General features: G+C 33.5%; 2 protein-coding genes and 1 non-coding gene across 3 annotated transcripts; 2 read left to right on the top strand and 1 right to left on the bottom strand.

Moving 5' to 3' along the window:
• Nucleotides 1-444: 444 nt before the first annotated feature.
• LOC132054031 (protein yippee-like At3g08990) lies at nucleotides 445-1,534 on the bottom strand. Its single transcript, XM_059446113.1, has 4 exons — nucleotides 1,427-1,534; nucleotides 855-962; nucleotides 710-765; nucleotides 445-625 (listed from the first exon to the last, which is right to left on the bottom strand). The coding sequence occupies exons 1-4, from the start codon at nucleotides 1,532-1,534 to the stop codon at nucleotides 445-447; spliced, it is 453 nt and encodes a 150-aa protein (XP_059302096.1).
• Nucleotides 1,535-7,017: 5,483 nt separating this feature from the next.
• LOC132054029 (uncharacterized) lies at nucleotides 7,018-13,265 on the top strand. Its single transcript, XM_059446111.1, has 2 exons — nucleotides 7,018-7,388; nucleotides 12,772-13,265. The coding sequence occupies exons 1-2, from the start codon at nucleotides 7,080-7,082 to the stop codon at nucleotides 13,096-13,098; spliced, it is 636 nt and encodes a 211-aa protein (XP_059302094.1). The 5' UTR covers nucleotides 7,018-7,079; the 3' UTR covers nucleotides 13,099-13,265.
• TRNAV-AAC (transfer RNA valine (anticodon AAC)) lies at nucleotides 8,911-8,984 on the top strand. Its single transcript has one exon. It is a non-coding gene; the product is annotated as a tRNA-Val (tRNA).
• Nucleotides 13,266-13,498: the final 233 nt, after the last annotated feature.

Below are 13,498 nucleotides of genomic sequence, written 5' to 3'. Positions count from 1 at the left end.
CCACCTTTTTTTAAAAAAAAAACGAAAGTTCACTAGCATTTACTGTCAAGCAACTCCACGTCTTCAAACAGAGAAAGTTGTATAGCAATTGCGGTTAAGAAAATACATCTCTGACAGTTGACTTGCTTCAAGAAACTAAAAGATAAACCAAGCAGCATATAGAGAACGGTTGTACCAGAGCTCAAACATGTAAAAAGTTGAGTGTCAATTGTTTGTTCCAACCTGAAGTAATAATATGCAATGTAAACCCAAAATCAAAAGAGAAAAAAGAATATCACACAATTATGAGTTAACATTTTGGAAAGTATGAACTCTCGTGACTCTATTCAGAAGGCTATCAATGTCTGCAATTTCATCATTTTGATCAGCATAAGTAGGCTATCAATGCCTGCATGAGTAGGTTCATATAATCTATTCCATCAGCCAGTTGATCTACATCTTCATTCAGTTCATTGGCGCGTCTCCATCTTCATCATCCTCCAGTTCAATTGCGTCTCCATGTTGATTAGCATTTTGCTCATTAGCGTTTCCGTCTTGATTATTAGGACTCTGTTGATTAGCTCCTCCATCTTGATTATGAGGAGCCTGTTGATTAGCACCTCCAGGAAGAAAATTAAGCTGGTCCCTACCACAAAGTACTCATTTGTGTTAACACCTTACAAGGCATACCGCATATGTGTACAGTATCAATTTGTAATTAGAAACTTACAATTTCATCACGAATCTTCCTTCTTTAATATACTTGTTCGGTTGGGGGACTGCAATCTGGAGAAATCGTAAATTATGTATGTTGAAAGAAAAAGAAGAACAAAATTGTCTTGTTCATGAAAATCAAATGCTCTTTAATATCTTACAAGTTTCCACCCGAGCAGGTTTCCGCATTTGATGCAGTAAGTATCGGCTAGGGTAGGGCCATGTTCTTGTTGATGATATATCTCGTTCTCCGGTACTTCAACATTAAACTTCCATACAACACATAATATAAAGTTACATACATATATGCTCAGACCGAAGAAAAAAGTTTAGGCAAATAAAAAAATCATAAGATGCTGAAATCATCCGTAAAACCCAATTTCCAAACATGAAATCACGAGACTTACACTTTATTAAAGGCCCGTGCATGCATGCCTAGGTTCTGCAAAATGTACAAGACAAAAAGATTGAGCATTTTATACAGTTATGTCACCTGTGCTTAGTCAAGAGATACAAAATGGTTTTCCTAAAGGGATAGTTAAGTACAAAATAAGAAAAAAAATCAAGATTGTCCTGAATTTGGGTATTAAAGAAAACGTCTGTAGCCCACAGAACCATTTGGTGTGTTCGCAAACAAATTGATACTACTATAATAAATTGCAAGAAAAACTCAGAACTCAGACTATTACTAGTATATAGGCAAAATTGATGCAGAGAGAGTGAGAATACATACAGTAGCAAAGCGATCCTCAACGAATGCAACTCGAGTTCCGCACATACCACAATGGATGTACTCATGAGAAGGGATTTGATCGTATTCAACTAAAAAGAGTCTTCCCATTGTATCAACTTCGTTGAATCAAGAACCAACTCCTAATAGATAGGTTTCACCTGTTTACAAGAACAAATTAACTTCAACAAAGAACAAAGTAAAAGAGAAAATATCAAAGATGCACTGCTGAAGAAATATCCCTGAAAAAAAAAAAAACTAGCTTCTCACCAGATAACAAATGTAACGGGAGAAAAGAGTTGGTGGTCAATGAGAATTCAAGAAAGTTAAAAAAATAAAAAATAAAAAGTGGGATTTTTAGAAGTCAGTTCTTGATTCTTGAATCCAAATTGAGAAGAGCTCTGTATTTACCGTTAATTCAGAGAGGAGGGAAATTCGAAATAGCTTCCAGCCCCTGATTAATATTTACCCTCCAGACTTTTTTTTTTTTTAAAAAAAAAAAAATATATCTGAAGCTAGTCATATTGACATTTAATTTTACACCCTTAACCATAGTCCAGATGCACCGACTTAAAATTGTAGACTAACAAAAAGTTGTTAAACTCCTCTATTTGGTAGGTCATTACTCATTACCTTACTTGAGGTGTCTAAAATAATCTTTTTAACAAGTTTAAAAGTTTGTCTAGGTATTGATCCGCCACGGAACAGAGCAATAAAAAGTGAATATAGTGCACACATTGCATAGTGCTATCTAGATGAAATTGGATAGTAAAGCAAGCAATGATCAGTATACAAGATAGGCAGAGCATTACAAGGACTCACACTAGTATAGTAGGAGTATCTTGTACAATAGGCAACTTTTCACTAGGATCTAGAAGACATCTATTAAGAAAAATGTTTGCATATTCATGGTTTGTTCCATGTGTCTGGATTTTAATCAAAATTATCTATGATTAAAATTATCTATTGCACGATCAGCCAGTTGATCTGCATCTTCATTTAGTTTATGGCACCTCAATCATGGCCAAGATCGTTCTGATTAACGCCTCCATATTGATCATGATCATATTTATTAACGCCTCAATCCAGCCTCCATCTTGTTCATCGTTAAATTCTTCATCAAACATCGGATCATTATCATGTTCATTGATGCCTCCATCTTGATCACTATCCTGTTCACTATCGCTTTCATCTTGATCATGATCATGTTCATTAATGGCTTCATCATCTTCTTCATCATTCATAGGAACATCATTCCAATAAACAAGCTTGTTTCTGCCAAAAACAATTATTCATATTACTTAGTACCTTACAAATCATATCGCATAAGCGTAGGAGTTGCATTTTACATAATGGTAAGAAACTCACGTCCTCATCAAGAATCTTCCTTCTCTAATATACTCGGTCTGTTGAGGGACTGCAATCTGGAAAAATGTAAATAAAAAATTTTAAAAAATGCAAATTCCCTTGTTCTTGAAAATGAATAAATTTAGTAATATTAGCATCTTACAAGTTTCACCCCTAGCAGCATTTCACATTCTTCGCAGTAAGTATCAGCGACTGTTTTGTCATTTACTTGTTTATGGTATTTCTCTGGGTCCACTTCTACATTAAACCTGCATATACACATTATATTGTAAAAGGAATGACCCCAGAAAAATGTTTAAGCAAATGACAAATCCCATGTTGATGAAACTAAAATCATCATTGATACCCAATTTTCCAAATTATTTAATTGAAATCATTAGACTTACACTTTATTAAAGACCGCTGTTCTGTCATTATCCATCTGCAAATTGTACAAGGCAAAAAAGTGAGCATATAGCTGATTTTGTGCCAGACTACTGAATTCCATGCTTAATCACAATACATGACACAAATAGCAGTTGAAATTAATCAATTGAATCTTAAATATTCTCTTATGGATTCAGTAGCAATTTCATCAAAGATCCATATGTTATCAAATACAATAGTACCCCAGAATGTAACTTAACAACTAAAGTAATTCAAGATTATCCAGAGTTTCATAGAAAATGTCTGTCAACAACGAAATAATGCGCAAGAAAGAAGCAGAGAGAGTAAGAATCTTTACTAAATCAATGTGATCATCGACTAGTCCAATTCGGGTTTTGCATACACTACAAAGGACGAATTCCTCTTCCCGGAATTCATCATATTCAACAAGATAGCTACTTCCCATTGTATCAACTTTGTCGTGAATCTTAATAGATTTGTTCAACTGGTCGACCTGTTAAAGAACAAAAATAATTCAAAACAGAACAAATGGAAAAGAATCAAACTGCTGAAATTCATAGTTTATCAATGAAAAAAGACTAGCTTCTTACCGATATAAAGAACTTAACAAGAACAGAGTTGGTGTAAAATGAGAATTTAAGAAAGTAATAAAATGGGTTGGATTTATAATAGAGTACACGCCTACTTCTCATATGATGAGAATAAGATGATATAGAAAATCAGTTCTTGATTCTTGAAAGTTGAATCCAAGTTGAGAAGAGTTCTATCTTGACCGTTAACTCAGAGAGGAGGGAAATTTGAAATAGCTTCACGAAACTGATTGAATGAATGTTAATTTTAAGAAGATTTTACAATTTAACCTCCGAACTATATATCTTATAATTTTTCGACACTAGTCGGATTGACATTCTACTTTACCCCCTTAACCGTAGTCCATATGCTCTAACTTTATTTTTTTGTTTCTCATTTAGGGTGTGTTTGGTAATGATCGGTTGTCCTATTTTTTCTTGTTTGATTGCACTTAATATCTTGGAAAAAATGTTTTTCTATGAAAAATATTTTCTTTAAACATCTGGAAAACATTTTTCAAATTAATAAAAACACCCCGACGCATTCCCGACCCACCTCCCCGGTATGCCCCACACCCACAAAACCCAACCCCACCTCCCCACCACCCCGCCCCCCCCACCGCCCCAAAGAACACCCCATCCCAACTCCACCAACTCTACCTTTCCACAACTACACCCCCCCCCCCAACGTCCGCTCCTTCGAATTATCTTTTACATATATTTTATTTTACTTCAATAAAAAATTTCTTACCTCCCACCACCACCACCATTCGACCCACCCCCACCACCCTCCAAAAATTTTATTTTTTTATTTTTAAAATGTTCTTAGATTTTTTTTTTTACACCACGCAGCACACCCCCGACCCAACCACCCTCCAAAAAAATTAAAATGACATTTTTCAACTTGCGTACCAAACAAATAAGTAGGAAAACCACTTATTTTTTGAGATAATATTTTCTTGGACAACATACCGTCATGCCAAACATACCCTTAGTGTTTGCCATTTGGGTACCCGTTTGGGATCTGACTATTCGAGTGCCAAGAAGTTTCACTATGGGATAATAGCGCTACCTACCAAAAATGACCTCATTCTTGAGGCTCGAACCTGCGAACTCTGATTAAGGATGAAGAGTACTTACTAGAGGCAGATGTAGACACCAAATTCATCTGAAACCAATACCTTCGACGCGATGCATAAGTGAATGTATAAAGATCAATTAAAATTGCAACGGATAGTATAAATGAACCCATAATTTTTAAGAATATTATGGATTGAATGCTAAAAAAATCTTAAAAGTTTAAACTCATAGAGCTTCTATCTTAGATTCATCTCTCGTACTTACAATCCCACCACAAACTTTGGTGGTACCATCTTGCCCGAATTAAAAATGTATAAAATACTTAGTATAAATTATCGTTGTGTTTAGTTTTCTTTTCCCTTTTTTCTTCACTAACGAGAAGTACAATTACATTTAAATCTAGTTCTTGTCCATTACAGTTCTCTCAATTTCTTCAATTACCCTTTTAAAGGAGAGACATTTGTCAAAATTTAAAAGTTGAAAGTTGCGATTTTAAATAATCTAAAAGGTACTATAACTAAATTTTAAATCTCAAATTTTGGTAAGAAAATGATTGCAGTTCCTGCAAATTAAATTAAAACTTTGTTTAAAGTGCTAAATTACAATAATTATTATAAGTTTTCAAGTTTGGTAATGGTCGAATTCTTACAAAATAAAATAAAAACCTTGTTTGAAATCCTAAATTTCAATAATAATTCAAAGAGTTTGAAAAAATGTAAGGAATTATGTAAAGAAAAGGAGGCGTATCCGTTATTTCAAAATTGTTACTCCCTCCGTTTAAAAATAAATGAATTTCTAGCATATTTTCTATAAATAAATGAATTTTACGAAGTTCAAAGATGTATTAATTAATTTTGTCTAAAATTATCATTCTTTCTAATGGTTTTTCCAACTTCCAACATTGACAATCTCTAATTTTAAGAAATATTTGGAGAAAGTAAAAGAATAATATTGACAGATTATCCTTGATTAATATCATTAATTAACTTTCTCAAGAGTGTGCCACACCCCAATATTCATTTTCTTTCTTAGAATAAAGGGAGTACCATTGAGGTGTCATAGAGGGAGACTTTAAGAATTCAATTGTTACGAATTCAAAAAAATTCTATTTCTGCTGGAAAACATTTACTTTTCACCAAAAGTTTTGTGGAACACATTCAGACTCTAAAAATAAGCAATTCTGGTCTTTCAATAGATTGGCCAAACAAGGTAAAAGGTTGGAATGGAGCATACAATTTTCACAATCCAAACCCATGACATGTACGTATTGTCCATTTTGGTCCAACAGACCATATAGATTTGTCGCTTGGGCCACACCGTTAGCGAACCCAAAAGTGTCTATACCACATGAAATTGTGACCACTTCACTTTTTTGTCTCTTTGTGATGTGGAACTTATCTAAGGTGTTATGGACGAACTTTTTCAAAAACTTACCACTCTCTTTTTGATGTTGGATTTATTTAAGGGGTCATGTAAACTCCTTCTTTAGAAATTTATTAGCCTAGGATTATGTCAGTTCTTCATCATTTTCAATGAATGCAATCAGTCACTTTCATCTCTAAATTGAAGATAAAGTACGCGACATGAAAAGAACGGTAGTACAAGACCTAAACAAATGCTTATTTCGAACTAAAATAGTTAACTTTACACTTTCTCATTTTAGTGAGAAACATTTACATAAAGTTCTTTGCACTGGTGGAGGCCACGGTTCAAGCCGTCAAAACAATCACAGAAATTCAAGGTAAGCATCGACAATGATACCCCGCGTCCGATCCTTTCCCGAACCCCGTGCATAGCTGATGCTTAATGCATAGGGCTGCCCTTTTCCTAGCTATTTGACAAGCTTGTCTTATGACAAGTTATTTTTTCATTGTTAGTAACAAACCAGGATAGTTCTAACTTCTAACTGGCCCATATTTTTTGTTTTTTCTCATAAAGAATTGAGATACTATACTGCAAGAAAGAAAAAACAAAAATGCTCTTAGGCGAAGATGGATTAACATCAATGGATCTTCTTTCACACGGATCCCCATTTAAATCAACGACTCATATTCACTTTCCGCCTCCCACATGGATCGCCATTACTATCCGTCGATCCCCAAATATTAAGGGCTACGATTTTCGGCCCTCTACATTTCAAACTGCCACAAAATCCACAACGCCCAAATATAAATAGCCACCACCATCCACCTCATTTCTCGCAATTTCATTCAAATCCGAAGTTTAATTATCATCAAATCTCTTTGTTAAAAATGTCTGGTCGTGGGAAGGGAGGCAAGGGATTGGGAAAGGGAGGAGCAAAACGACATCGTAAGGTCCTTAGAGATAACATTCAGGGCATTACTAAGCCTGCAATCCGTCGATTGGCACGTCGGGGCGGTGTGAAGCGTATATCAGGTCTGATATATGAGGAGACACGTGGAGTCCTCAAGATCTTTTTGGAAAATGTGATTCGTGATGCTGTTACCTACACTGAGCACGCCAGAAGAAAGACTGTTACTGCCATGGATGTTGTTTATGCTCTTAAGAGACAGGGCAGGACTCTCTATGGTTTTGGGGGTTAGGGGTTAGAGTTTATGGATTAGATCAGTGGTTAGGTAGTTAATGTAGGTTTTATGGAAATTTCTGTTGCTTTAGTATTTTGCTCTATATGTAGTGTTGTTCTAGATCTGGTTCTTAAGGTCCAGATATTGTAATTTCTCCTTACATATCGAAGGAACAAAGTTCACTTTCTAGAAATTACAGTGGTTCTTTTCCAGCTGATTATTATTGTTAATTGATTGAATTGACTTAGTAGCTGTGCAATCTGATAAAGACTGTATTCTCGCAACTACAAGTTAGGCATTTATACATTTGTGAAATTCACCTGATTTCCTTATGTGTTCTGTCCCTTTCTTTTGGTTTGTAGCATTTGATTAATTTCCTAAAGTTGGGAGAAATGATGAGAACTGAGAATAAAGTCATATACACACCAATATTATGAGCATGCTGATTGGCGGATAAGCATCAACTTTGTGGCCAGTAGCTAAATTTCATGCTTGAGAGATTCAAACTAGAGAGGACCATGTTTTAATTTTGACAGCAATTTCTTGGTAATTTAAATGGCTAGAGTGTGGTTTCAATCTTAGTGTCTTTTTCCTTATTTTAGTAGCTATTTACCTTGGTACTGATTTGTTATCTTAAATAAATTACCACTTCCTTCTTACATTGATGTTGATTGTTGACTTTTGCTATATTCTGAACTACTGATTGAAGAGTATGCTGTTAAAGAGTGCCATTTCCACATGGTTTTCAAAGGTGATTAAATTTTATATAAATGAAGATGGAGAGGCACATATTAGAAAGGTGTTCCTTCAATCTTCATGGTTTGTCATCTTTAGGATATTTGACTTGACATCTATGTTTGCTTTACCCTTTATTTGAATTGGTGGAGTGAGTTTACTGTATGCATATGGTAATATAAGTTGGGTAGCTTAGTGATGCATAGGTCTGACGGCATCATACTTAGACACCTTCATTTGACAAAATACACAATGTGATCAGACTAGAATTTTAAGTCTCTGTTAGTGGTTATTTTCTGGGCGATTCATAACTCGTGACCACAACGTTGCTTTGCTTCCACTTGGATAGTTGGGCGTGCTAGCTTTTGAGTTTCTTTCGTATGATGGTTTTGGCTACTCATAGGATTGCATCTTTTGTATAAACTCTAATGCAGTCTTTCTGAAGTAGGCAAGAGATATCTGCAGAGTTTGAAATCTATTTATTCCAAGATCTGAAATTTTAGTTAATAATACCATCAGATTTTAGCTAGGAGACTCTGCACATATTGCTCATCCAGACATGTCCACAAAACAGAAAGTAGCATGACGGTCACATTTCACTCATCAGGCTCCTATTCCTTTTGTTCTTAATATTTGAAGCTCTCTACACAGGAGGTCTTTGTGCTATTGTTTTAGGTCTTCATCGTGGTATCAGTCCTTTGAAAAGCGTTAGACCAAAAATAGATCTAGAAAAAGAAGCATTCCACTTGCAGTGGTGAATGGAAAAACTCAATAGAGAGTTCAGGAGTGTATCAAGCATCAAGGTTTCGTGGTGTAGTTGGTTATCACGTCAGTCTAACACACTGAAGGTCTCCGGTTCGAGTCCGGGCGAAGCCACTTCTTTTTTTATCTCTTATTTGGGTTTTGTTCGTTTTCTTTTATACGCTAAACTGGATTGGGCTGGTCAAGTCTAAACATGTAACTGGTCCTCCTTTTGAAACTTTGACGAAATAACTTTTATTTGCGCACTTGTAGATCAACCAACTTACGTATTAAAAGGCTTCGATACGGAATTTCGATTTTCGGTTTCTAAAAATACTATACCATTACCGTACCAAATTAATTTGGTATGATTCGGTATTTTAAAGTACGGTAAATCGGTACCATAATTTATCCGACTTCAACTTACATATATTCATATCATGGAGAATTATGACTTCCGCTACTTAAAAAACGTCTCAATTATTATGTACTAAACACCTTACACATATATGTAAAAATATATATAAAAGTATTTTTATATATAATACTATATATAGTATTATATATTTATATATATTAAGTTAGTATTATAATATATAAGATATATATATATTTAGTATATATCATATATAGTATATCTAAATACTTTGATATGATATATCATATATATATATATATGGTATTTTCTTTATATATATAGTATATATATTAATACATATATTTAGTATATATATTAAGTATATATATATATATATATATATATATATGTATATATAAATACCATAATACCGATAATCATATATATACATATAAAATATATTTAAGTTATCCACATATTTAGTATATATGATATGATATATTGGTATATATATATTAAGTTATACATATATATGCCCATATATACATTACTATATATGTATATGGTATATAAGTATATATACTATATATATTAAGCATCATATATATAAGTAAATCATATATTTATACGCTGCCTCTACTCCTTGACTCAACATTAACAAATAATCCTTAAATGTGATTATTTACTCGTGTCTAGATTGCAATAGCAGCTTCCCAAAAGGAATACTATACTACAAATAGCTTTGCAATAAAAAAGTTCAAGTGGATATACAAAACGATAGTTTACCCTTTGTTTGGATGGTTGTTACGTGTTGTTTCATAATGTATCGTATAATGTGTTATATTGTATCGTATTGTACTATCTTTTAGGCCTTTAGGCAGTGATAAACTTATGTGCTTGTGTAACTTTGATCCTTACATATCTTAGATTTCAAAACACTTTATTTACTAAATGAGCTACTGGCATTTCAACACGAAAAAGGGAAATGATCAAGGTTTCGTGGTGTAAAATAACACACTAATCTCCGGTTCGAGTCAAGCCTTTAAAAAACAACTTATTTTAAAAAAGACTTTGAAAAAAATACTTTTCAAAAAATTAATTTGACTTTTTTTAAAGGCTAAAAGCAACTTACATATATTCATTGTGTTTGGCCAATTAATTTAAAAAGATTTTTGTTAGTATTAAATACTAATATATGAATTGTATATCTAAATAGTGTTTGGTGCCAAGCTTTTTAAAAAAATGCTTCTATGTGTATTTTTCTCAAAAAGATTTTTTTTCAAAAAAGTCTTTACTCCTTGACAAGAAAATGAATCCTATTTTTTTAGTGCTTTGCAATAGCAGCTTCCTGCAAAAATACGCTTTGCAATAAAAATGTACTCCCCAAAAGACTTATTTTCTCCCAAAATGTGCTTGTGTAACTTTGGTCCAAACACCTCACTTTTTTTAAAATAAGCACTTATTGAAAAATAAGACTTTTAAGAAAACTTTATTTTAAAAATAAAAAATAAGGTTTTAAAAAACAAACAGGCTATAAGTGCGAATTATCTTTTCTACTGGAGAATTTGAAAGTGTATTAGTCACGAATAACTAGCAAAGAAATGAACAGGAAAATTCTTTTGTAAAACTCTATCTTCACAATGTGTGTGAAATCAGGAGATGGCAAATTCCCTTCAACAAGCAGGAACCTTTCACTACATGAGTTTATGCAGAAGACTTCAGCAAATACCAATTTCATTCTAAGATATACAGATGAAACAAGGAAACCAACGTTAGAACAGAAGTTGTAAATTTGTGTTGGACCTTGGGCTGGTGTAAGGTGGAAAGGGGAAGAGAAAACTAGCTTAAATAATATACTAAAATATTATTTAAATTTCAAACTCTTGAGGTCGTTTGGTTAATGGAATAAAGTGGATATCTCCGGATTAAATTTGAGATAAAAATTTATACTTCATTTAATTATTTACTTTAAGATATCCCGGATATATTTATATTTCAAACTTGGTGTTAATCTTAATGAAAACAAATGAGGCATACTTGACAAGTTGTCAAAATTAGCTTATTTTATAAGTATATATTTTTAATTAAAAAAAAAGCAATTCATAAAGTAGTTTGAGATAATAACAGTGGTGTTTGGCTAAATCAGGCAAGAACATAAATGCATGTTATTAGCTCCCGTTTGGCCATAAGAATTATTCACTTTATTCCGAAATTTTTTTCACTTTTTTCCTGAATCAGCGTTTGGCCATGAGAATTCCGAATACAACTTGAAGTTGTATTATGGAATACCAAAAACTCAAAAAACTTGTTTTTAAAAAAAATTCACTTTTTTACAATTACATTTCACCAAAAACTATAATTTCAAAAACTATGGCCAAATACAACTCCAAAATTCCAAAACAAGTAAATTATTTTTTGGTATCTATGGACAAATGGGGCCTTAGAATCATGTGAGACAAGTTTTTTTTCTTGGCTTAATGCATATGCGACTAAACTTGCACCTTTTTTCTATTTTTACACCTTAAATAAGTGTTGTTCCTATTGAACTCCTAAACTAGCCTTCAAGTGTGTATATCAAACAATATCCGACTTAAATAACATTTTTCAAATAAAAGAGATATGAACTCATTTCTTTGACTATCTAAGCATACTATTACAAAACTAGCCATCTGGTCAATGGACCACCTTAAACCCAATTCCATATATTTTTCTTCATTTCCAAAAATTTCAAACAAGATAGTCTTCCGTAAAGTGTAAACCTCATGTAGTTTATATTACTAAATCAAATACCCCGCAATAAAATCTTTTGAATATTTTTAATTATTTGACTACCTAAATGTAACAAAACAGTAACGCCTATAAGAAATCAATTCAATCAATAATCAACCAAAAAAACCGTGGCACATGAACTGAAAGTTGGTAATTGAGTAAGAAAATGACACTAATGAAACTAACTGGATATCTGCTCGCGCATACAAAGAATAATTCTATCCTATTGCAAAGTTTGCTATGTAAGTCGGATTATGTTTGATGGACACTTGAGGGCGAATTCAGGGGTTCAATAGAAACAACACTTAATTAAGATGTCAAAATAAAAAAAATTGCAAGTTTAGGAGGTTGCATATGCATTAAGCCTTTTTTCTTTTATATGCTCTTATTATTAGTAACGAAATAGACAAGTTCTAACTGGCCCATAATTCCTTTTTCTCATAAGAAATTGATGGACTAAACTGCGAGAAAGAAATAACAAAAATGCTCTTAGGGGAAGATCAATTAACATCACTAGATCTTCATTCACAGGGATCCCCATTAAATCAAACGACTCATATTCAGTTTCCGCCTCTCACATGGATCGACACTACTATCCGTCGATCACCAAGTAAATCCCCAAATATTTAGCGGCTACGATTTTTGCCCCGCTACATTTCAAATCGCCCACGAAATCCACGCGCCCAAATCCGCCAAAGATAAATACCCACCACCATCCCCTTCCTTTCTCACCAAACGCAATTCATTCAAGTCAAAAACCCTAGAAAATTCAAATCAGGAATTCATTCAAATTAAAATTTCTCTTTGAAAATGTCAGGTCGTGGAAAGGGAGGCAAGGGTTTAGGAAAGGGAGGAGCCAAGAGGCACAGAAAGGTGCTTAGAGATAACATTCAGGGCATTACAAAGCCAGCAATTCGTCGATTGGCACGTAGGGGTGGTGTGAAGCGTATATCAGGTCTGATTTACGAGGAGACACGTGGAGTTCTCAAGATCTTTTTGGAGAATGTTATTCGTGATGCTGTTACCTACACTGAGCACGCTAGGAGAAAGACTGTTACTGCTATGGATGTTGTCTATGCCCTTAAGAGGCAGGGCAGGACTCTCTATGGTTTTGGCGGTTAGATTGTGGATCTTTTGTTAGGTAATTAGTTAATGTAGATTTTAAGGAAATTTCTGCAGTTTCTGTGTTTTGGTTTCTCTGTAGCGTTTTGTTCTAGATCTGGTTCTTAAGGTCCAGTTATTGTAATTTCTCCTTACATATTCAATGGACCAAGTTCAATTTCTAGAAATTACTGTGGTTATTTTCCAGCTGATTACTATTGTTGATAATTGATTGAAATGACACAGTATCTGTGCAATCAGATAAAAACTATGGTTTTGTAGACATTTATACATTTGTGAAATCCACCTAATTTCCTTATGACTTCTGTCCTTTTCTATTGATTTGTAGCATTTGATTAATTTCCAAAGGTTGGGAGAAATGATGAGAACTGAGAATATAGTCATATACTTACCAATATTT

The sequence above is a fragment of the Lycium ferocissimum genome, chromosome 4 (genome assembly GCF_029784015.1).
Source record: "Lycium ferocissimum isolate CSIRO_LF1 chromosome 4, AGI_CSIRO_Lferr_CH_V1, whole genome shotgun sequence".
Taxonomy (NCBI): domain Eukaryota; kingdom Viridiplantae; phylum Streptophyta; class Magnoliopsida; order Solanales; family Solanaceae; genus Lycium; species Lycium ferocissimum.
This window is presented reverse-complemented; position numbering and strand designations above follow the sequence as displayed.